At 45.9% G+C, this 23,859-nt stretch overlaps 1 protein-coding gene and 1 pseudogene across 3 annotated transcripts in view; one reads left to right on the forward strand and one right to left on the reverse strand.

Annotated features, from left to right (window-relative positions):
• Nucleotides 1-7,179: 7,179 nt before the first annotated feature.
• Nucleotides 7,180-9,659, forward strand: LOC132380599 (small ribosomal subunit protein uS9-like; annotated as a pseudogene).
• A 119-nt stretch (nucleotides 9,660-9,778) lies between these two features.
• Nucleotides 9,779-23,859, reverse strand: part of LOC132380405 (uncharacterized) — a 31,727-nt gene continuing 17,646 nt past the window's right edge. For all 3 annotated transcript variants that reach the window (XM_059949164.1, XM_059949161.1, XM_059949163.1), the window contains 4 exons: nucleotides 22,070-22,239; nucleotides 19,481-19,631; nucleotides 17,423-17,547; nucleotides 9,779-11,486 (listed from right to left, as the gene is read on the reverse strand). In XM_059949164.1, the coding sequence (XP_059805147.1) occupies nucleotides 10,443-11,486; nucleotides 17,423-17,547; nucleotides 19,481-19,631; nucleotides 22,070-22,239 (1,490 nt within the window). In that variant the 3' untranslated portion in view covers nucleotides 9,779-10,442. The remainder of the gene's footprint in view (nucleotides 11,487-17,422; nucleotides 17,548-19,480; nucleotides 19,632-22,069; nucleotides 22,240-23,859) is intronic.

Below are 23,859 nucleotides of genomic sequence, written 5' to 3' on the forward strand. Positions count from 1 at the left end.
ATAAGACCTTTGTTCTCTTTTTTTGGTCTTTAACTAACATGGATAGTTATATCAAAACCACTGAGCTATGGCTCTGAGTGTTCAGAACCAGAATCAGGTTAATTATCACTGACATAGAGTATGTAGTACAGGCCCATCGGCCCACAATGTCCTGCCAAACTTTACAGCTCCAGTGCGGGTTCAATTCCTGCCACTGCCTGTAAGGACTCGACTTTTAATTTAATGTTTTGAAGTTACAAAACTTAACAGATACTCCACCGGAAGTATCCGGGTTGATAGGGTGTTAAGAAAGCTTACAGAACGCTTGTTTTTATTCGTCGAGGCATTGAGTTCCAAAGTCAAGAGGTGACGTTGCAACTTTATAGAACTCTGATTAGGTGCAGGAAGGATGTTGGGCGCAGAGGAGTTTACCAGGATGCTGCCTGAGAGGCTGGAAGGTTTCCTTCGACTGGAATTTCGGTTGTTTTCTTTGGAACAGCGGTGGCTGACGGGAGACCTGATGGAGGTTTATAGAGAATAAACAGGGAGTATCTTTTTCCCAGGGTTGAAATGTCTCGTATCAGAGGGCATGTGCTTAAGGTGAGAGGAGTAATTTCAAAGGGGGATGTGAGGGGTAAGTTTTTTACTCAGAGAGTGGTGAATGCCTGGAATGTGTTGCCTGGTATGGTGGGCAAATGCATTAGAGGCTCTTAAGAAATGTTTGGATGGGCACAGGAATTTGAGGAGGATGGAGGGATATGGACATGGTGTAGGGAGGAGGGATCAGTGTTTGGGTGTTTCTGATTTGCTTTTTAGCTGGTTCAGCACAACATTGTGGGCCGAATGGCCTGTTCCTGTGCTGTACTGGTCTATTTTCTATGACAATTACAACTTAAACATAAACTAGAGAAGACCCAACTACAACACATTAAAAACCCTGAAGGGCAACAATACAAAATAATTATAATTATTAAAATACAGGGAATACATTAAAAACAGCAAACTATTCAGAATACCCTACCGATGACCTGAGGTTGTGACGACTGTACTCCAAGGTCATTTTATTCCATAGCGCTGCCCAGGCCACAACTAATCACGATACAAGTGTTAACCCGGTTTGCTCTCGCAAAATGCAATACCTCATACAGTATTTATCTGGAATGAAAGACATTCGCCAATCCTCGGAATCAGGTTTAATATCACTGGCAAATGTCCTAAAATTTGTTAACTTTTTGGCAAAAGCACAACGCGGAACCTAATACTATAGAAAAAAACTGTGAATTACAGTAAGAATATATATATAAAATAGTTAAATAAGTGGTTCAAAAACTGAAATAAAAAAGTAGTGAGGTAGCGTTCATGGGTTCAATGTCCATTCAGCAATCAGATGGCAGAGGGGAAGAAGCTGTTCCTGAATCACTGAATGCACGCCCTTAAGCTTCCATACCTCCTTCCTGATGTTAACAATGAGTAGAGGGCTTGTCCTGGGTGGTTGGGGGTCTTTAACAATGGACGGCACCTTTCGGAGTCACCACTCCTTGAAGGTGCCCGGGATACTACAGAGGCCAGAGCTCACCATGGAGCTGACTGAGTTTACAACTCTCTGCAGCTTACTCCGATCCTGTGCAGTAGCACCCCCCCCCCCCCCCGCTTAAAAGACAGTGATGCAACCAGTCAGAATGCGCTCCACAGTACATCTGTAGAGGTTCTTGAGTGTTTTAGGTGACAAACCAAATCTCCTCAAACTCTTAATGTCATGCCATCTTTGTAGTTGCATCGACATGTTGGGTCTAAGTTAGGTCCTCAAAGATATTGACATCCGGGAGCTTGATATGCTCATCCTCTCCACTTCTGATCCCCCTACGAGGACTGGAATGTCTTCCCTCGTCTTACCCTTTCTGAAGTCCATAGTCAGCTCTTTGGTGATGCTCATGTTGAGTGCAAAGTTGTTGCTTTGATACCACTCAACTAGTGGTCAGCCCCCATACCTAACTGATCAAGAAACCCCTGTAATTCTTCATAATGTTCTACACTTTCTACACCGCCTGTTGAAGTACTGTCCACAAGCTTACTAACATGCCTCATACCTCTCAAATTTGTTTATCTCTGTTACGAACAGTAACAGTTACAGCAGCAACCCCCTGTCGTTCACCAGTGGACACAGGCCTCCAGTCTGAGAAACAACCCTGGATCATCATGCCACTACTGAGTCAATCTGCTGTCTCCCATGCGATCTGACCATGAGGTTAACCCTGAATGGCCTGCCATGAGGCCCTGACGAAGAGTCTCGGCCCAAAACGTTGACTGTTCATTTCAATGGATGCCGCCCGACCTGTTGAGTTCATCCAGCTTGTTCGTACGAGTTGATTTGACCACAGCATCTGCAGTGTACTTTGTGCTTACTTTGTCAAAGGCCTTGCTAAAATCCAGGTGGACTACATCTAGTGCCCTTTCCTCATCTACCCTCTTGGTTACCTCCTAAAAGAGATCTATCAGACATGACTTCCCACAAACAAAGCTGTGCTGTCCCCGATCAGACTCTGTCTCTCCAAATGTTGGTAGTTCCTGTCTCTCAGAATTCCCTTCGGCAATTTACCCACTCCCCTTTGTCAGCTTCCTCGCTTGTTTTTGCTACCTTTAGTATCACATTAACCACTCTCTAGTCCCCGGACCTCACTAGCGGCCAGATCTGATGCAAATGTCTCTGCAGATTCTTCTCCTGCTTCCCACAAGTTCTGAGAATTCATCAGGTCAGGTCCTGGGGTTTATCCTCCTTTACACACTGCAAGGCCTCTGATACCTTCTCTCTTCTAATTCACACGTGTTCCCATCCATGAACAAGCCTTCTCGTGTTCAGGGGAGGGAGAACGACACCTTTTGAAGTTCAACATCTTGCTGGGAGTAAAACAAGCTCTGTAACATCACACACTTTTGATCCATCCGCTGCAAAGGGCAGGACCTCCCAGTGGCCACCTATTTCAATTTGACTTCCCATTCCCATTTCAATTTACCCGTCCATGGCACAATGGGGCCACACTCTGGTTGGAGGAGCAACACCTCATTTTCCATCAGGATGGCACATTGGTCTGCCTTCGGTCGGTGTGGGGTGGTTCAGGAAGAATCCACAGAATCCCTCTTCTACTTCCCTTTCTACTTCCCCTCATTCTCCTCTCTCCCCTCCTCTTCTCCTCGTTCTCTTTCTCGCCCTGCATCCTCTTCCCCTTCTCCTCTCCTCATCCTTCCTCTCTCTCCTCCTCCCCTGCCCATTCTCCTCCTCACGGTCCTCCCCTTAATCCTCCCTCCCCTCCTCTTCTCCCCTTCTACTCCTCACCTTCCTCCCCTTCCCTCCTCCTCCTCTCTCCTTCTTCTCCTCACCCTCCTCCCTGCCCTTCCCCACCCCTCCTCCCCTCCCTTTTCAACTGTGCCTCCACTCAGCGTGGGAACCAGAGAAGATGAACTGATACAAAACTCTGAAGAGTGTCAGCCAAAAGAATCCCAAGGCAAGTGAACGAAATGAGTTTGGGCCAGTCACCATAGAAAGATGACATGATGTCTAAGGTAACAGCTTTTGCAATCAAACAATTTGGCCAACTCCACGTCTTTGTTCGAATCACAATGGATGTGAACAGACAGGCAGATTCAGTGATTTGCTGCAGGCAGGTAATAGATGCAGAGTCATCAGTCTGTCAATAAAACAACACACACAACGTACTGGAGTAACCCGTCTTTAAAGATTAGTTTTGTTTGTCGTCACAACATCGAAACATACGGAGAAACATGGCTTTTACGTCAACGGCCAACACAGTCCGAGGATGTGCCAGGGGCAGCCCGCAATTGTTGCCGTGCTTCTGGCAACAACATAGCATTCCCACAGCTTACTGACTCTAACCTGTACTTCTGTGGAATGTGGGAGAAAACCTGGAGGGAGAACGTCCTGTACAAGCCCCTCACACACAGCAGTGGGAATCGGATCGGGTAGGCCCATTTTTCTGCCTGTTCCTGCCCCAGTGTAACTTGTGTCCACAAACCTCGACTCCATTCTATCCCCTTGTTTCAGACCAGTCCCACCTACACTTCTTATGCTCTCAATCTGCTCAGCTGACTTTCAGTTCCCTGGGCCTGACCGCCTCCTGACGTGGCCTCCTCTGAGTTGGTGAGATCCGTTGTAAATTTGGGGCCGGCTTCATCGAGCACCTCTGCTCCATCTGCTAAAAGAGGAACTTCCTGAAGATTTAAATCCCGATTACCATTCCCATTCCAACGTGTCAGTCCATGACCATTTTTGCCACGAAGAGGCCACCCTCAGGGTGGAAGAGCAACACCGTTTCCGTCTGGGCAGCCTGGTGGCATGAATACTGATTCCTCCTTCCAGTCTTTTTCCTTCCCTTCCCTCCCCCCTCTCTGGGCTTTGACTTGTGGTAGGGTCACCCATGCCAAACAGGTCAAAGCTAGAGGACAGACTAAGAGTGATCCACTGCTCCTCCAGGCTAACGACCCTGATTGGTCAAAATATAATTGTTATGGAAACAGCAATGAAGAATCCTTCTACATCTGAGTGCGACGGTATTCCTGAGTCTCCACCCGGGACTTGCCTGACTGACAGTGAAAACTGAGAGGAAGCTACTGACATGATGAAGGAAGCCCTGAACACCGACAGAGATGGAGGACCTTCATTGCTGCCCTAAACACCAGCAGCATAATGGGCAATTGACAGTGGCAATTCAAGCTGAGTAATAAATTAAGTTACCAGCCATGAATGCACACATATATCATTTCACACAGTATGTATGCACACACAACCTCTTTGACTAACTCTATATTCCTGTTGTGAGAGATGGAAATGGGTACGGCCGGCCAACAGGGCGAAGCTGAACAGGCCAATCCCCTGTACAGGGGGTACAATGGATTGCAGAAACACTGATGAACTCCTGATGCACCATCAATAACTCACACTGAGACGTAAGGCGAGATATCGGCTTTTATTGACTGGAAGAAGGAACCAGGAGTGAGTGTCCATCATACTATGTCCTGGAGACTGAGGCCGAGTGTCAGGCCTCAGGTCGCCTTTATACAGGGGCCTGTGGGAGGAGCCACAGGAGCAGTCAGCAGGGGGCATGTCCAGACAGGCAGTTCACCACAACTCCAACCAGACCATCAACTTTGTGAGAAGAGGCTCATTATCGAGTGAGCGGATGACACAGCGCAGGGTAAGTCATCAGGATCCTGTACAGCTGACGACTTTTTTGTCACTGAAGTTGCTATCTACCTTGTGTGCCTGAATGCGAGAACCATGTACCAAGCAGGAAAGTCCACCATCATAGAGATATTGTTGAAAGGATGAGGATGTCAACGCCAGGATCAACAAGGCCAAAGTTGTTTTCAACATCTTGAAGAAAGTGTGGACAAGTAGAGTCATATCAAGCAAAACCAACATCAGAATCTTCAACTCAGTTGTTGAAACAGTGTTCCTAAATGGCCCTGAGACATGGAAAACAACAAAGGAGACACTGCAAAAGCTGCTGGCTTTCAACCATCAGTGCCTGAGAAGAATCCTAATCATCAGACAGACTGACAAAGTAACCAACCGATACCGTGGGGAAACACCAACCAGGAGTCCATAGACACAATCGGAGATGGAGGTGGATTGTCCACACCTCGAGGAATCCAACCAACAACATCACTGGGCAGGCATTGCAATGGAATCCCCAAGGAAAGAGGGAAAAGGGGCATCCAAAGAACACATGGAGGAGAGACGTCAAGGCGGAAATTAGACGATGGGGGCTCTCCTGGTCCACCCGTAACAAAATGGCTCAGAACAGAGGACATTGGAGACAGAAGGTCATCGACGGTCTGTGCTCCACTGGGAGCGGAGGGCCCAGGAAAAGGAAGTATGCACACACACGTTTATGTGTGTACACTCACACATGCATAAACACACTCACGTGTGTGTACTCACATGCAGATACTTGAACAGAGATAACACAAAAGTACAGGCACAAACACACACACGTACAAACAGACACATACATACACACTTACACACTCAAGCGTGTGCGTGCACACACACACACGCGCGCACACACACACACGCGCACAAACACACACACACACACACACACACACACACACACACACACACACACACACACACACACACACACACACACACACACTTGTGAACACACTGCTCTCTCTGGACTGTCACCCTCTGATTACATTTTCCTTGCCTAAGATAGAACTTCAGGGCAAATGATAATCGTCTTCCAAACGCCTTCTAACTCGAGGGGCTAGATCTGGGAGATGTTTCCTCCTCTTCTATTGGACAGAACCCAGCAGATGACTTTTCCCAACTTGCCTCTGTGGTCCATTCGTCACTTAATTTGCCCTTGCATGCTAAATTGTTATGAACTTCCTGTTGTGATGTACTCTTTTACGGAGAGTGGTGGGTGTGTGGATCGCCTTGCCAGGGGTGCTGGTAGAGTCAGATATATTAGAGGCATTTAAGAGACTCTTAGATCGGTACCTGGATGATAGAAAATGGAGGACTGTGCAGAAAAGAATGGATGAATTGATCGTGGAGTAGATCAAAAGTGGGCTGAAGGGCCTGTACTGTTCTATGTTTGAAGTACTTTGTCAGGTACTGACAACCCCGTTAAGATGCAGGGAGTTTGGGGATACCCCTGCCTCACCCTCACTGCACCTTTTGTCTCCATCCCAGTCCTGATGAAGGGTCCACCACTGAAACACTAACTTGGCTCCTCTCCCCACAGAGGCTGCCTGACCTGCTGACTATTGCCAGAGTTTCCTCTCTCTATTGTTAGTGACACCTTCTTCAAGCAGGTAAATGATCAGTCCTGAGGAAGGGTCTCGGCTTCAAATGTCAACTGTTTATTCATTTCCATGGACGCCGCCTGACCTGCCGAGTGCCTCCAGAATTTTGTGTGTGTTGCTCTGGATTTCCAGCACCTGCAGAATTTTTTGTGAAATGATTGATGTCGTGTGTTCCATTCTTTGTTGACAGAACACCCTGCAGCTACTGTACTTCCTTTAAGTGAAACAAAAAACTCCCTGAAACTTCCTTACCAGAAAGATAGATGTAGATGCTGTAGGAAAATGATAAAAATAGTCTAACATTGTGAGTTGGAAACACCTACACTTTAAAATTCCCTTCCTGGTTTTAACTTGGTTTTCAGGTTTAAGATGGCACTGGTGATCGTCAGTGACAAAACAAAACAAACAACAAAATACTTTATTAACAGCACTTTACCTGGTAAACGATCCCCGCAAACAATAGCCTGTAACGTCCCTTGCGGAGTTGAACTTTTGAACCGCCTGTGACCCGGCAGTTTTTGCGGTGTGAACTGAAGTCGTTAAGGTGTAGGACGGTTGTGGCGCGGTGAGCCCGGGGGTGGGGAATGAGCCAACTTACGGGCTTTGCTGGAACGTACTTGGAGGCAATGAGATCCGGCAGAACCAAGTCGAGGCGGAGCCCAAGAGTGAGGAAAGATTGGAGGTTTGATCAATTTAAGTGTCAGGCCAAACTGGAAAGGTCAGGTACAGGTCGAATTGAGGCGGCCGGTAGGGTCCAGGCCTCAGATGGTATTGAAGCAATAGAGCCCGGGTCTGTGAGTGAGGAACAACCGGATGTCGGGATGGTTTAAGCATTGGGTCAGATTAAAAGATTTGGGTGTTGGGGCCTGAGGGAAGGGAAGGGCCAGTTCAGCTCAGTGCTCCGTGATGTTTGCTCGGCTCTGTGCTGAACTGCGGCTGAGGCCTGCTCCTGCTACAGTGATGCCCAGCTTCACGCCTGTGGTCACCTGATGTCTGTGATGTACAGAGGCTCCCACTGCAGCGATGGCTGGCTTCGTGTCTCTTGGAAAACTTCTGTACTGTTCTCTGCTCTATGATTGAGAACATTGGGGAGGAGGTACAGGAGCCTGAAGACACACACTCAACAAATCAGGAACAGCTTCTTCCCCTCTGCCATCAGATTTCTGAATGGACGCACACACACAAACATTGTCTTGTTATTCTGCTGTCAGCGCACAGTGCCCTCGTTTCAATGTCTTCCCTCGATGGGTCCCAAACTGAGCTGATGCGCTCAGGTTGGCTTCATGGTGCCTTTCCCACCGTACACAGCGGAATACTCCATTCCTTTAGTAATGAGGACGTGTAAATGTGTATATGTTGTTTGCGTTGTGTAGTTAAGGGAGATACTTCTGTTTATTTTGCAATATGATTGTAACTCTATCACATTCTTTTCTAGCTGCCGCTCTACCAGGACCATGCCTAAGAAAGGACATTTGCGATATAGAAACATAGAAACTATGTTTCTATACAATACAATACAAGCCCTTTGGCCCACAGTGCTGTGCCAAACATGTGCCTACTTTGGAAGTTACCTAGGGTTACCCATAGCCCTCTATTTTTCTAAGCTCGAGGAGTCTCTTAAAATACCCTATCGTATCTGCCTCCACCACTGTCGCTGGAAGCCCATTCCACGTACTCACCACTCTCTGCGTAAAAAACTTTCCCCTGACATCTCCTCTGCACCTGCTTCCAAGCACCTTAAACCTGTGGCTTCTTGTGCTAGTCATTTCAGCCTTGGGAAAAAGCCTCTAAAGACACGATCAACGCCCGTCATCATTTGTTCAGGTTTTGGGTGAAAGAAAACAGCAACTGCTGTTGCTCTTTGCAAAAGAGGAAATGGCCTCATCAAAGAGAACGGCAGGCCTCTGGAGCAGATTGAGCCAAAGACTTTACAGTACAGACCGCTGGAGACAGTCCTGCTATTGGACAAAGAAAGATTTGCTGGTGTCGACTTCAGAGTTCGTGTGAAGGGTGGTCACGTAGCTCAGATCTATGCTATCTGTCAATCCATTTCTGATGGCTTACTACCAGATGTACGTAAATGAAGCCTCCAAGAAGGAGATCCAGGACATCCTCACACAATACAACAGCACTCTGCTGGTCGCTAATCCTCGTCGCTGTGAGGCAAGAAATTCCGTCGACCTGGTGGCCGTGCACGCTACCAGAAATCTTACCATTGGGGAGAGGGCTGGGGAGTGGGGCTGAGGATCAGCCGTGATTGAAAGGCGGAGCAGATTCAATGGGCCAAAAGGCCTAATTCTGCTCCTTTGTCTAATGGTCTTCTATTCTAATTCATGTGTAGCTTTAAGTTAACTTTGCTAGTAAATAAAGATGATATGTCCTGATGCCTAATAAATGGAGCTCATAGGCCTCGGTAGTGGAGAGAGAGATCAAGGCTGCCAGGAGATCACACTGGACAAAGTGTAGAAATATTATTGTGATTTCTGGTAGATATCTTTTGAGAGTTTTCTTTTCACTCTTCTCACCAATCTTTGTAAGTTTGATTTTTGACACACCTAACAACCACCCTTGCACTGAAGTGCAACCATTTTTCCTTTGGCCGTAGGCCACGTATCTAACACCTACATAGGCAATACATGGAGGATGCAGTCTTTATGTAGGGAGATGGGCAAGGAGGTTTGTTCAAATGGTTCAATTTAACATCAGAGAATGTTCACAGTATACATTCTGAAATTCTTACTCTTCACAGACATCCACAAAACAGGAAACCCCATAGAATGAACAATAGAAACACCAGAGCCCCAAAGTGCCCCCTTCCTTTCCCAATGCACAAGCAGAAGCATCGACCCTCTCCCCACTTGTGCCAGCAGAAGCACCAATTCCCCCCCACCATGCAAACAAAAGCAAGAGCCCCCCCACCCAGAGACCTTGATCTTGAGTCCAACAAAAGCAAGAGCCCCCCCCCCACCCAGAGACCTTGATCTTGAGTCCAACAAAAGCTACAGTTCACAACCCAGCACTCTGACATACACATGGACACATACTTTGATAATAAATGAACCTTCGAACATACCTAGAAGCTAATCTTACCCATTTCACAATTTGTAAAGTACTGATAAACTGTGTTTGATTTTAAAGTCCAATGTTCAATGATCCTTTATGATTCAGAATCAAATGATATACAATGGTTTTCATTTAATTTTCTTGTTATGTACAACCAGGAAAAGCGGTTTGAGGGAAGGAAATATTACTGGAGAGTCATCAAATAGATTGCTTTAGCATCTCGGTGTAACATGAGTGACATCCACTCTCCTCTCCTATCAGATTCCTTCTTCTCCAGCCCCTTACCTTTCCCACCCACCTGGCTTCCTTCATTGATAACAGACCATAAAATGCACTGGAACCAGGCTACAGATCATAATAGTTTAGCTTCAACATCAGAATGAAAATTCTCCATTCACCAAGTATCTTTCAAAGTCGCCTTCCTCCTGTTCCAATATATTCCAATCACACAGACCAGGGATAGAGAGTACATCTAGGACAGGGGTTCCCTCAGTTAATGGTAGGGGTCCATGAAATACAAAAAGAGTTGGGAACCCCCGATCTAGGAGAAGAAGTACTTTTTCAGGGATCTAATCGTCGAAGTGAACGCGGACTTCCCAATTTGCAAGAAGGTCACTTGGTTCAGCTACAGTTTCTGTCTGTAAACTCAGTTGCTGCCCTTCCCTCTCGGATGAATTTGAAGTGAGCAGCTGGTTCTTGTAGACTCCTTCCCAGGGAGGCTTTACCTGGGCCGGGGCAGTGAAGTTGTCCAATAGTGAGGGCCCAGGAAAATATCGATCAGTTTGTAAAATATCGGTTAAGGATACTTTCTTTGGTGGGAGTCCATCCATTCCTTCACATTGAATTACATCCTTGTCCTCCAACTGTGACAGTAATATTTGACTCTTCACTTGTGGCCTGTATTGACACAACAATGGGTTGAGTTGGCTTTCTTCCTTCAGTGAAGACAATATTTCCATGGGCTGCTTCTCCTGCCAGTTGGCCTGATACATGTGTTGCTTGTCATCGTGGAATGATGGAAATGGTACTGGTTGTCCATCCAGGAGTTTCGATATCTGCATCTCCATTCTAGGACCAGTGTGCAATATTTTGCCTTCTTTGTTGCACAATAGGTCTTCTCTCAGTCCTTTCAATGGATTTAATGGTTCCTCTTGTGTGGTGGATACATTTTCACCACTTGCCTCAGTTTTTGGAGATATCACTTGAAGAAATGCCCCATAATTTTCAGCCAGTAGCTGTAGAAAATTTTGGCTTGATGCGTCAGTATCTGATGGACCCTCACTGCTTTGGGGACGATATAGTGAAGAGCATCCATTGTCCACTGGTCCAGATGAGAGACCACTTTGAACTTCACGATCACTAGAACTCGGAACGTTTGTCTGCATTTTCCTGGCATGATCTTCGGGTGCATAGGTGCCCCTCAGCGTGCCCAAGCCAAGTTCTATCGGTTTCAAATTCCCTTCTCTGTCACAGGACTGGCACATTAAAAGACCCACGCCCTCCATATGAACAAAGTGTTCAAACTGGAAAATATCCTCATGGCAGGAGATCAGATGGATGGTGGGTATCGAATGTAGTGGAGGCTGCTTCCTCAAAAGGATTTGCTCCAGATCCTGAAATTAACAGAGACAAGTAAATTATCATTAGTATTAAGAACGCTATTTACTATTGAGACTTTTGAGTTCAAAAGTCAAGAGGTTATGTTGCAACTTTATAAAACTCTAGATAGGCCACATCTGGAGTATTGCATACAGTTTTGATTGCCCCACTTTAGGAGGAATGTTGAGGCTTTGGAGAGGGTGCGGAAGGGGGTTACCAGGATGCTGCCTGGTTTAGAGGATACGTGCTCTCAATGGAGGCTGGATAAACTTGGGTTGTTTTCTCTGGAGTGCTGGAGGCTGAGGGAGATCTGATGGAGGTTTACAAGATTATGAAAGGCATCAATAGAGTAGACAGGGAGTATCTGTTTCCCAGGGTTGAAATCTCTGATACCAGAAGGCATTGAAGGTGAGAGGGTGTAGGTTCAAAGGGCTTGTGAGAGGTAAGTTTTTTACTCAGAGAATGGTGGCTGCCTGGTCTGGTGGCAGAGGCAAATACATTGGAGGCTTTTAGGAGACGTTTAGATAGGCACATGGATGTGAGGAAGATGAGGGATATGAACATTGTGTAGGGAGGGGGAATTAGTGTTTGGGTGTTTTTGATTTGCTTTTTAGCTGAGTCAGCAAAACATTGTGGGCTGAATGGCCTGTTCCTGTGCCGTACTGTTCTATGTTCTATGTATCAGTTCAGAAACCTTACATTCCATATTGGAACTTAGAACAGTACATCACAATACAGGCTCTATGGCCTGCAATGTTCTGCCAAACACTTAACCTATTCCAAAATTAATCTAACCCTTCCCTCCCACATAGCTGTCTATTTTTGTTTCATCCATGCACCTATCTTAAATGTCCCTAATGTATCTGCCTCCACCACCGCCCCCGGCAGAGCATTTGATGCAAACCTACCTCTGACATCCCTCCTGTACTTTCCTCCAGTCACCATAAAATTATATCCCCTCGTGTTAGCCAAATCCGCCCTGAATAAGTCTCTGGCTGCTTGTGCCTCCTATCATTTTATACACTCCTATCAAGTTACCTCTTGTCCTCCTTCACTCCAAAGAGAAAAGCCCTAGCTTGCTCAACTTTTCCTCACAAGACATACTCTCTAATCCAGGCAGCATCCTGGTAAATCAGCTCAGCTCCCTCTCTAAAGCTTCCACGTCCTTTCAATAACGAGGCCATTGGAACTGAACACAATACTTAAAGTGTGGTCTAACCAGAGTTTTACAGAGCTTCAACATTACCTCACAGGCCTTCAGCCCAATCCGACACACCATTTGCCTTCTTAACCACATCAACTTCCACAGCAGCTTTGAGTGATCTATGGATGTGGAAACCCAGGATCCCTCTGCTCCTCCACACTGCCATTAATTCTGTACTCTGCCTTCAAGATTGGCCTTACCACTTCACACACTCTTCCTGGTTGAACTTCTCTGCCTCTTCTCAGCCCAGCTCTGCTCCCCACCAATGTCCTGCTGTCACCGTCAACAGTACCCACCCCATCGACCCTCATGCTGAAGCGTTGGTGATTGCAATCTTTATGTGGTAGCCACAAACTCTGCTCTTCCCAAGTTCATTTCACCGTTCCCCCTCGGGTGCCGAGCCATGGAAGTCGGGAGAGGTAGGACGGGTCGGAGGTGCAGGAGCAGCAGGTGAGACAGGAGGAGCAGGTGGGTCAGGAAGGGTAGGGGGCAGGTGGAGCTTGAGGGGAGGTGGGCTGGAGGGACAGGAGGGGCAAGAGGGGCAAGCCTGGCAGCTGAGCTGCTTTCATTACAGAGGGTTAATGTTGCTCCCCAATCTACAACCGATCTTACAATAACTTCAACTAATTCTAAGAAAGTAATTCTACCAAATACGTTGATGATAAGAGGATAATATCTTATATTTTAATGATTTAGACTGGCAATTCCTGCTAAACCAGTCCCTTTAACAGCTAGCTGTTCAAATAGACGACAGCTGCAGCTACGGTTAAGCTGGGCTGTAAAAATAATCGCGTGTGAGTGTTGGGCGCAGCTGCCGGAATGCGAGCGGTTATTATTTGTGGTACAGTCAGTGCAACCAACACTGGGATTTCCAACTTCCCCCCGTTCTGTATAACGACAAATACTGAGCCCCATCCCATAAAGCTGAGCGTTAGTGAACTCCTGAACGAAGCTGCATTCAAGGTTGATAAACAGATCACTCTCTTAAAATAGCAAGCCATGCCAACAGCTCTCTCTGGGATAGCACTGAAACAGAGTCACCCCATGTTTGAGCTGGACTGTAATTGCATGAATTACAAAAAAAATCTGCTGGTATTGGTGATGAGTCAAATTGTGGGGTGGAACCAGAGCATGGCGGTTAACATAACACCAGTCCCCCTGCTGTCTGTAAGGAATTAGTACGTTCTCCCTCTGACTGTGTAGGTTTCCCCCAAGTGATCTGTTTCCTCCCATATTCCAAAGATATATTGTTATGTTTTGTAACTTCTAACACAGTCCAAAGAGGTTCGGGTTGGTAGGATAATTGGTCATTGTGAATTGCCCCGTGATTAGGCTGGGGTTAAATCAGGGGTTGCTGGGCAGCATGGCTCGAATGGCTACTCTGCGCTGAAATAAAATAATTCAAGTGAAGACACAGGAGTCCGAAATATGAGTTTCCTTCAAGTCAGGCGCACACATGTGGTAGTGTGGTGAAGCATGCGATAAACATATCTTTACATATAACACTCAATGAATTATTTAAACAAACAAGAATGCTTAATCAAACAATCTATATACAAGAACATTCAAATGTTATTGAAATATTAAATGCACGACATATATGGTCAGGATTAGGACCAGGAAGTTATGGGTTAGCTATGTTGGTACCAGAATGTGTGGCAAGACTGGCATGCTTGGACGTTGCCGGTCGTTCATGCAAATGACGCATGTCACTGCTTGTTTCGATGTTTTGATGCACATGTGACCAGTAAAACTAATCTTTAATCCAGATTTCATTTGACCTGTAATTGCATTAATTACAAAAAATACTGCCCCTATTGGTGACAATTAACACAAATCTTCAATGATCACAAACAGGAGAAAATCTGCAGATGCAGGAAATCCAGAGCAACACACATAGAATGCTGGAGGAACTCAGCAGGTCAGGCAGCGTCTGTGGAAAAGAGTAAACAGTCGATGTTTCAGGCCAAGGCCCTTCCTCAGGACTGGAGAGAAAAAGATGAGGAGTAGGAATAAGAAGGTGGGGTCTTCCGGTAATTTCTTCCTCCCCCCATCTCTTTTTCCATTCCCCGTTCTGGGGGGATCCTCCTTAATCCTTCACCTGCCTATCTCTTCTCCCTTTTGCCCCTCCTCCTTCCATTTCTCCCATTGGACAAACTCATCATTTATCTTATTCCTTCTTCTTCAGCCCTTTACTGATCTGCCTATTGCCTCCCAGCTTTTCACTTCATACCCCTTCCTCCCACTTCAGTTCACCTATCACATGTTAGCATGTCCTCCTTCCCCTTCCTTTCCAGCCTGATGAAGGGTCTCAACCCTTTACTCTTCTCCATAGATGCTGCCTGACCTGCTGAGTTCATTCAGTATTGTGTGTGTGTGTGTGTTACTCTGGATTTCCAGCATTTACAGAATCTCTTGTGTGTGTGTATCATTTATCCAGGAGATGGACAAGTGATCCACTCAAGGGAAATGGTCTGACAGGGAAATAATGGGAAACATTGTTTTCTGGGTGGTGGGGTGGAGATATGTTTCTACCAAAGGAGGTGCAAGTCACTCCTTCCCTCCACAAGCCTGCAGGTCACCCTTGGGCAAGATATAGCACCTGCTTAGCACTCCCCCCCCACCGATCAGGATATGTCCAGAAGCCATGGGAGCAGGTGGTGGACGGTCGTATGAGCAGCTGGTGCAGATCACAAGTCCTGGTTATGTGACCCCTGCCACCTGGCAGACAATCTCTGAAGAGATTGATTGATAACAGCTGGGGTCATCCATCTTGTAAAGACACTGCCCAGAAGAAGACAAATGGCAAACCATTTCTGCAGAAAAATTTGCCAAGACCTGTCATGGTCATGACTCCATGATATGGCATGTCATGCGACTGGGCACATAATGATGATGTCATACAGCATGGCACATAATGATGATAATGATGAAGATGCAATTTGGGACAAGCAAGACTAAACCAGAAAGTGGTTTTCACATAAAGGGGGACACTTGGAACGACCTTCTCCGAAAGGCATTGAAGGTGAAGATAAATGGAGATCCACAGGTTGTGGTGAGAGGTGTTGGGGATATGGAACAGAGGGTGGTCCAGCTGAAATTCAGATGGTTCCTGCTACTAGTGCTCCCGAGAGACCTCTGCTAGGCAGACAAGAACATTGCTCATCATGGTGTGGTATGGAATCGGCAAGGCACCTAACTGCAGGATCCGACAGAGGACAGTAAAAACTGCTGATAGGGTTACTGAAGTCTCCCTCCCCCTAATTGTGTCACTTACTGAGAGCGCTGTTGACAAAGAGTCCAAAGCATTGTTGAAGATCCCTGCCACCCATCCCACAATCTCTTTAACCCACTACCGTCAGGAGCATCAGGACTTCGGTTACCAGACTGGGTAACAGCTTTTTCCCTCGGGCTGTGAGACTAATGAACACCCTACCACCACAAAGGTCTCTTGTGAAACCTTCCAGGCGCAGATCCATGGTCTCGCGAGACTAACGGATGCCACCACAAAGGTCTCATCACTGGGACAACAGGCTGTTTACTGTTCACCTGTGCTGCACACTAACTGCTCTTTGAATTGTATTTTATTAACGTATTTGTGGTAATTTTGTGTTTTATGCGCTGTGTGTGATAAATGTTTTGTGAGTGCACCATACTCCGGAGGAACGTAATTCTGTTTGATTGTATATACGAACAGTCAGATGGCAATAATACTCGCAATTTTCTACAGGTGTACCGTGGAGAGCATACTGCCTGGCTGCATCACTGACTGGGGGCGGGGGGGGGGGGGGGTCTACTACACAGGGTCAAAATAAGCTGCAGAGAGTTGTAAATTCAGTCAGCTCCATCGTGGACAATAGCCTCCGTAGAATCCCGGACATCTTCAAGGACCGATCCCTCAAAAATGCAGCGTCCATCATTAAGGACCCCCATTTCCCAGGACATGCCCTCTTCTTATTGTTACCATCAGGGAGGAGGTACAGGAGCCTGAAGACCCCTCTTCTCATTACTACCATCAGGGAGGAGGTACAGGAGCCTGAAGACCCCTCCTCTCATTACTACCATCAGGGAGGAGGTACAGGAGCCTGAAGACCCCTCTTCTCATTACTACCATCAGGGAGGGGGTACAGGAGCCTGAAGACCCCTCTTCTCATTACTACCATCAGGGAGGAGGTACAGGAGCCTGAAGACCCCTCTTCTCATTACTACCATCAGGGAGGAGGCACAGGAGCCTGAAGACCCCTCTTCTCATTACTACCATCAGGGAGGAGGGACAGGAGCCTGAAGACCCCTCTTCTCATTGCTACCATCAGGGAGGAGGTACAGGAGCCTGAAGACCCCTCTTCTCATTACTACCATCAGGGAGGAGGGACAGGAGCCTGAAGACTCCTCTTCTCATTACTACCATCAGGGAGGAGGTACAGGAGCCTGAAGACACACATTCAGTGATTCAGGAACAGCTTCTTCCCCTCTGCCATCAGAATTCTGAATGAACATTGAACCCATAAACACTACCTCACTACTTTTTTATTTCTATTTTTACACTACTTATTTAATTTAACTATTTAATATATATACTTACTGTAATTCAGTTTTTCTCTATTATTAGGTATTGCAATCTACTGCTGCAGCAAAGACAACAAACTTCACAACAGATGCTGGTGATATTAAACCTGATTCTGACTCTGATTGTGATTCTGAAGTTGAACTTGAACTTAATACTGAATATACAGAAGCTGAACATACCAAGGCTCGGGGCAAAGATCGGTGGTGTCTTGTGTAACTGTATGCCATCCAGATAAATGTTCCAATGATGAGTACTACGAGCAAAATCAACACAGCGGTCGGCAGAATAACCACCGGTGTCCATTCTGTGAAAAAAAAGCAAATTATTTACTCTAAGTGGCTTAAAAAACTTCATAAAAGATTAACTTTATTTGACACATGTACATTGAAACGTAGATTGAAACGTACATTGAAAGGTATTGTGTGCGTCAAATCAAATCAGTGAGGACCGTGTTGGGCAGCCTGCAGATGTCACCATACCTGCAGAGCCTACATACTAACGGCCCGTTACACCGCTGTGTTTAGGGCAGCAGTGAATGTCCTCCATCTCTGCCTGTCCTTGTTCACTCAGATGTCGAAGGAGTCTTCATTGATGTTTCTGTAACAATTTTGTTTTACTGAACTATACTGTGGTGACAGGACACCTTTACAACGGGTAGTCAGAACTGCCCAATGCAACAGTGGCACCAACAAGGACATATATACAGAAAAGTGCCAGAAAAGGGCCAGAGACATCATGAAGAATGCCCCCCCCCCACCATCCTGCTAAGGACTGTTTGTCACAGTTTCATCAGGGAAGAGGCTACATAGCCATCCACCAGATTCAAAAAGAGTTACTTTCCCCAAGCAGTAAGGCTGATCAACACCTCCACACACTAACACACCTCTCCACACCCCCAACCACCACTACTTTAATCATTTCCTGTCAGAGTCACCTTATGTACAGACACTCCTGTGCCTAGCATCACTTTATGGACATTTAATCAATCTGAATATATAAGCTATCTTATGTACTTATATTTATTTTTTATTAATATTGTGTTTTTTATCTAATTGTGTTTTTTTTGTGTTGCGCTGGTTCCGGAGTAACAATTATTTTGTTCTCCTTTACACTTGTGTACAGGAAATTACATTTTGAATTTTGAATCGTGAATATATAACTCTCCAAGAGGCATTGTGGACTGAAGAGTCACTGGGGAGATTGGAGGTATGGAATACCACAGCACTTTGCAGGTCATCAGTAACTTTCTCATGGTGAGGCAGGAGATGCTGATGATTAGTGACATATTTGTCAGCTGCCCTCTCAGAACCAACCCTTCACTGATAATTCCAATTTTAATCATGGATTTGAAAATCCAAAAATTGGAGATATTGGAATTCTGAAACTGATGCACCATCAATAACTCACTCTGAGATGTAAAGGCGAGATATCGGCTTTTATTGACTGGAAGAAGGAACCAGCAGTGAGTGACCACCATACTACATCCTGGAGACTGAGAGGCCGGCCCCAGGCCTCAATCGCCTTTATACAGGGGTCTGTGGGAGGAGCCACAGAAGCAGTCAGCAGGGGGCGTGTCCAGACGGGCACATGTAGTTCACCACAGAAACAAAAGCAGAAAATGCTGAAAATACTCAGTAGGTCAGGCAGTCTCTGTGAAGAGAGAATCAGGGGTAACATTTCAAGTCTGGATCCTTCAGATGCTCTGAGGAAAGATCCCAGACCTAAAGCATTAACTGTTTCACTTTCAACTGATGCTGCCAACCCATTGTATCCAGCAGTCTCTCTAATACCATAAGATATAGGAACAGAATTAGGCCATTTGGCCCCTTGAGTCTGCCATTTCATCATGACTGATCTATTTCCTTCTCAGCCCCAATCTCCTGCCTTCTCCCCGTATCCCTTCATGCCCTGACTAAACAAGAATCTATCAACCTCTGCCTTAAATATACCCCATGACTTGGCTTCCACAGCCACCTGAGGCAATGAATTCCACAGATTCACCACCTTCCATTTAAAGAAATTTATGCTCATCTCTGTTCTAAGTGGGTGTCCCTGAATTCTGAGGCTGTGCTCTCTGGTCCCAGACTTCCCTACGTCATGTGGGGGGGGTCGGCTCATTTGCCAGTTGAAAACCACTTCCGCCACATCGATCATTGTTGGCTCGTTTAAAGGATGCAGCCGTTCCTTTCTCACTACAGAAAGGCCAGAAGGTGCCCACAGCCCACAAACGTACCCACCTTGCTCAGTCTTGATGCAGAAGACCACGGTCTGGCTCTCTTTCAAAAAAACTCCTTTCTTCAAGAGAAGATTTACACTTCCACAGTATTCGGTACTGGGCTCCAAGGGTGTAACGGTGAAATTTCCACTCTTGTTGCTGGCAAAAAATACCTGAAAACAAAATATAATGTGTAATCTCTCAACTAAAATAAATCAACCAGAATCAGATCTATTATCACTAACGTGTGTCATGGAATTTGACAGTTAATGGCCGCTGTATGGTGCAAGATATGAAAAATTATTACAAGTTACCATACAAATAATAAACAGTATAATGTGTAATCCCTCAATATTATGCATTTAAATAAAATACGTATTATAAAAATATCATGGAAATATAAACACAAGAGATTCTGCCGATGCTGGAAAATCGGAGCAACACCCACAAAATGCTGAGGGAGCTCAGCAGGCCCGGCAGCATCTTGGAGAGGAATAAAGAGTTGACAATTCAGACCAACACCCTTCATCGGGACAGGAAAGGAAGGGGGAGGAAGCCAGACCATAAGATATAGGAGCAGAATTAGGCTACTTTGGCCAGTTCAATCTGCTCCACTATTTCATCATGGCTGATCCATTTCCCTCTCAGCCCCAGTCTCCTGCCTTCTCTCCATATCCCTTCATGTCCTGACTGATCAAGAATCTATCAACCTCCGCCTTAAATATACCCAATGACCCGGCCCCCACAGCTGCCTGTGGCAATGAATTCCACAGATTCACCACTCTCTGCCTAAAGGAAATGCTCCTCCACTCTGTCCTAGAGACTTGCAGGCAGGATGCGAGAAGCAACCTTTTCCCAGCAGGACAACAACTCATCCCACTTGTTAAAGCTGCTGAGAGTGCTGGTTGTATTCGCCAGAGATCTCCTTCAGGACTCCTCTCCACATGCAAAGAGTGGAACATGAGGGCAGATCTCGGCAGACAGCTAGTTCCCCAGAGAAGTCACCACCACATCTTCCCACCGCAGACATTGTTCTGTGGTCCAAAGCCACCAAGGCAGTCCTCCTCGTTGAGTTAACTATCCCATGGGAGGAAGGAGTGGAGGCTGCCCATGAATGGAAGAGGCTGAAGTACTCAGGCCGGCAGCTGAGTGTAAGGAAGGACAACCAGCATCTCCCATGTGGAGGTAGGATGCCTGCCTGGGCTTCGTCAGTGCGTCAACAACAAGGTTACTTTGTGATATGGCAGTGACTGGAGCAAGGTTCAGGATGGCCATCAGAGAACTGGCTGAAGAGGCAGAAGAGAGCAGCTTTTTGCTGTGGCTGAGGAGGAAGGACAGAAATTGGGGGACTAACTAACCGTATTGGAAGCTGCAAGGGGTGGCAGGGAGATGTCTCTGTCACTGCTCCACCACCAGGAGATGTACCAGGGCTAAGGAAGTGAGACATCCCTGACTGATGTTGGAGGTGCGGCAGGCAACAATACTAGACAGGAAACAACATCTTCCTGTAAATCTCATTCTGAAAAAATGCCCTTCTATACCAAGGCTGCGTCCTCTGGTCCTAGACTCCCCCTCCATCGGAAACATCCTCTCCACATCCAATCTATCGAGGCCTTTCAACTTTTGATAGGTTTCAGTGAGAACTCCCCTCATTCTTCTAAATTCCATTGAGTACAGACATGGAGCCATCAAATGGTTCTCATATGAAAAGCCTTTCAATCCCGGAATCATTTTCATGAGCCTCCTTTGAACCCTCTCCAATGTCAGCACACCCGTTCTTGGATAAAGGGCCCAAAACGGCCCACAATACTCCAAGTGAGGCCTCACCAGTGCTTTATAAAGTCTCAACTTGTATAATAAATACAATCAAAATAAAATTACAACATATAATTTCTGAATATAAAAATGCAACACAGACAATGAAAATACAAGATGTATAATGGGAATATAGCACACACAATATATCAATGCACTGAGTACAAGATGTTATGTTGAAGTTGTATAAGACATTGCTGAGGCCTAAGTATTGAGTGCAGTTTTGGTCACCTACCTACGGGAAAGGTGTAAACAAGATTGAAAGAGTACAGAGAAAATTTACAAGGATGTTGCCGGGTCTGGAGGACCTGAGTTATAGGGAAAGACTGATTAGGTTAGGACTTTATTCCTTAGAGCGTAGAAGATTGAAAGGAGATTTGATAGAGGGATACACAATTATGAGGGGTGCAAATCCACTGAGGTTGGGTGGGACTACAACTAGAGGTCATGGGTTAAGGGTGAAAGGTGAGAAGTTTAAGCGGAACGTGAGGGGAAACTTCTTCACTCAGAGGGTGGTGAGAGTGTGGAACGAGCTGCCAGTGCAGCTGGTGGGTGTGAGCTTAGTTTTAATGTTTAAGAGAAGTTAGGACAGGCACGTGCATGATAAGGGTATGGATGGCTGTGGTCCCGGTGCAGACAGATTAAAAGGTTTTGGTGTAGGCTAAGGGCCTGCTTCTGGGTTGTACTGTTCTATGACTCTGTATAATGAAACTAAAATCAGAATGTGTAATCGTTCAACCATTTAATTTTACCGAAAGCCATGTTTAAACCTCACAGAAGTGACAGTGTTGCTTACCGTTTGATTTGTTGCTGAATGGACAACCTTCAAGTTGTACTCAACCTCGTGGAAAATTTCTTGAATAGAGCGCGGAATTTCCCCAGCTGGTGGGATGGTTGGTGGTTCTGCCCAGACATTGAAGGATCGAGTGCTGGCTGTGTACTTCACTGCTGGGGCTCCGATTATAGCTGGAAGAGACACAGAGGTGGAGAATGTTTAAAACTGGCTGCAGTAATGGAAAGACCCTAGGCACAGTGATTTCACTGGGGCCGTACGTTCAAATTTCTTTAACAAGGCTCCAATTTCTTCCCACGTTCCAAAGGCATCGTACACTAGAGTCAGATGCACAGCGATCCTTGCGGGCTGCCCTCAGCGCACCATTGAACTGTGTTGGTCAAAGTTCAAAGTTCACAGTACATTTATTGTCTAAGTATGTATACTATATACAACCTTGAGATCAGTCTCCCTACAGGCAGCCGCAAAACAAGGAAACCCAGGAGAACCCATTAAAAAAAGGACCATGAAACACCCAGTGTGCAGGAAAAAAACAATCTGTGCCAACAATAAAAGGAAACAAACACTTGAAGTTTACGAAAATGAGTCCACAGCCACGAAGCCAGTCATCACCGCAGCTGATCCAGGAGCCTGTTAGTTGCACCACTGTTAGCTGAACCACCCCATCCTTCCCTTCTGGCCTCAAAGCCGTGATCTGGCCCGGCACCTAAATTGTCCCAACCTTGGATCGTTCCTCATTCTTTTTTTTTCCCAGAGTTCTCTGTTCTTCTTTCTTTATACAGCTGAAGTCAGAAGTCTACACACACTTAGGTTGAAGTCGTTAAAACTCATTGTTTAACCACTCCACAGATTTCATATTAGCAAACTATAGTTTTGGCAAGACATTGAGGACATCTACTTTGTGCATGACATGAGTAATTTTTCCAACAACTGTTTACAGGCAGATTATTTCACTTTTAATTGACTATATCACAATTCCAGTGGGTCAGAAGTTCACAAACAAAATCAAAAGAAATTAGCCAAGACCTCAGAAAAAAAATTGTGGACCTCCAAAAGTCTGGTTCATCCTTGAAAGCAATTTCCAAATGCCTGAAGGTACCATGTTCATCTGTACAAACAATGGAACGCAAGTATAAAGACCATGGGACCATGCAGCCGTCATACCGCTCAGGAAGGAAACGCATTCTGTCACCTGGAGATTAATGTACTTTGGCACAAAAGTGCAAACCAATCCCAGAACACCAGCAAAGAACCTTGTGAAGATGCTGGAGGAAACAGGTAGACAAGTATATATACCCACAGTAAAACAAGTCCTATATCGACATAACCTGAAAGGCTGCTCAGCAAGGAAGAAGCCACTGCTCCAAAACCGCCATAAAAAAGCCAGACTACAGTTTGCAAGTGCACATGGGGACAAAGATCTTACTTCTTGGAGAAATGTCCTCTGGTCTGATGAAACAAAAATTGATCTGTTTGGCCTTAATGACCATTGTTATGTTTGGAAGAAAAAGGGTGAGGCTTGCAAGCCAAAGAACATCATCCCAATAGTGAAGCATGGGGGCGGCAGCATCATGTTGTAGTTCCTCATTCTTGAACCCATGCGCTGGCACTTGGTTACACTCTCGGGCCTGGGCCCCGCCGGGCCTGAGAGCAGAGGACGGAAACAACACACTTCATTGCATGCTTCGACCTCTCGACGTACCTGTGACAAATACAGCGTATCTTTGTCTTTAATGTTTAATCTTACCCACTACCTCTGTTAGTCACCGACAACTAACACACAACTAGTTTTG

The sequence above is a fragment of the Hypanus sabinus genome, chromosome 24 (genome assembly GCF_030144855.1).
Source record: "Hypanus sabinus isolate sHypSab1 chromosome 24, sHypSab1.hap1, whole genome shotgun sequence".
Lineage (NCBI taxonomy): Eukaryota > Metazoa > Chordata > Chondrichthyes > Myliobatiformes > Dasyatidae > Hypanus > Hypanus sabinus.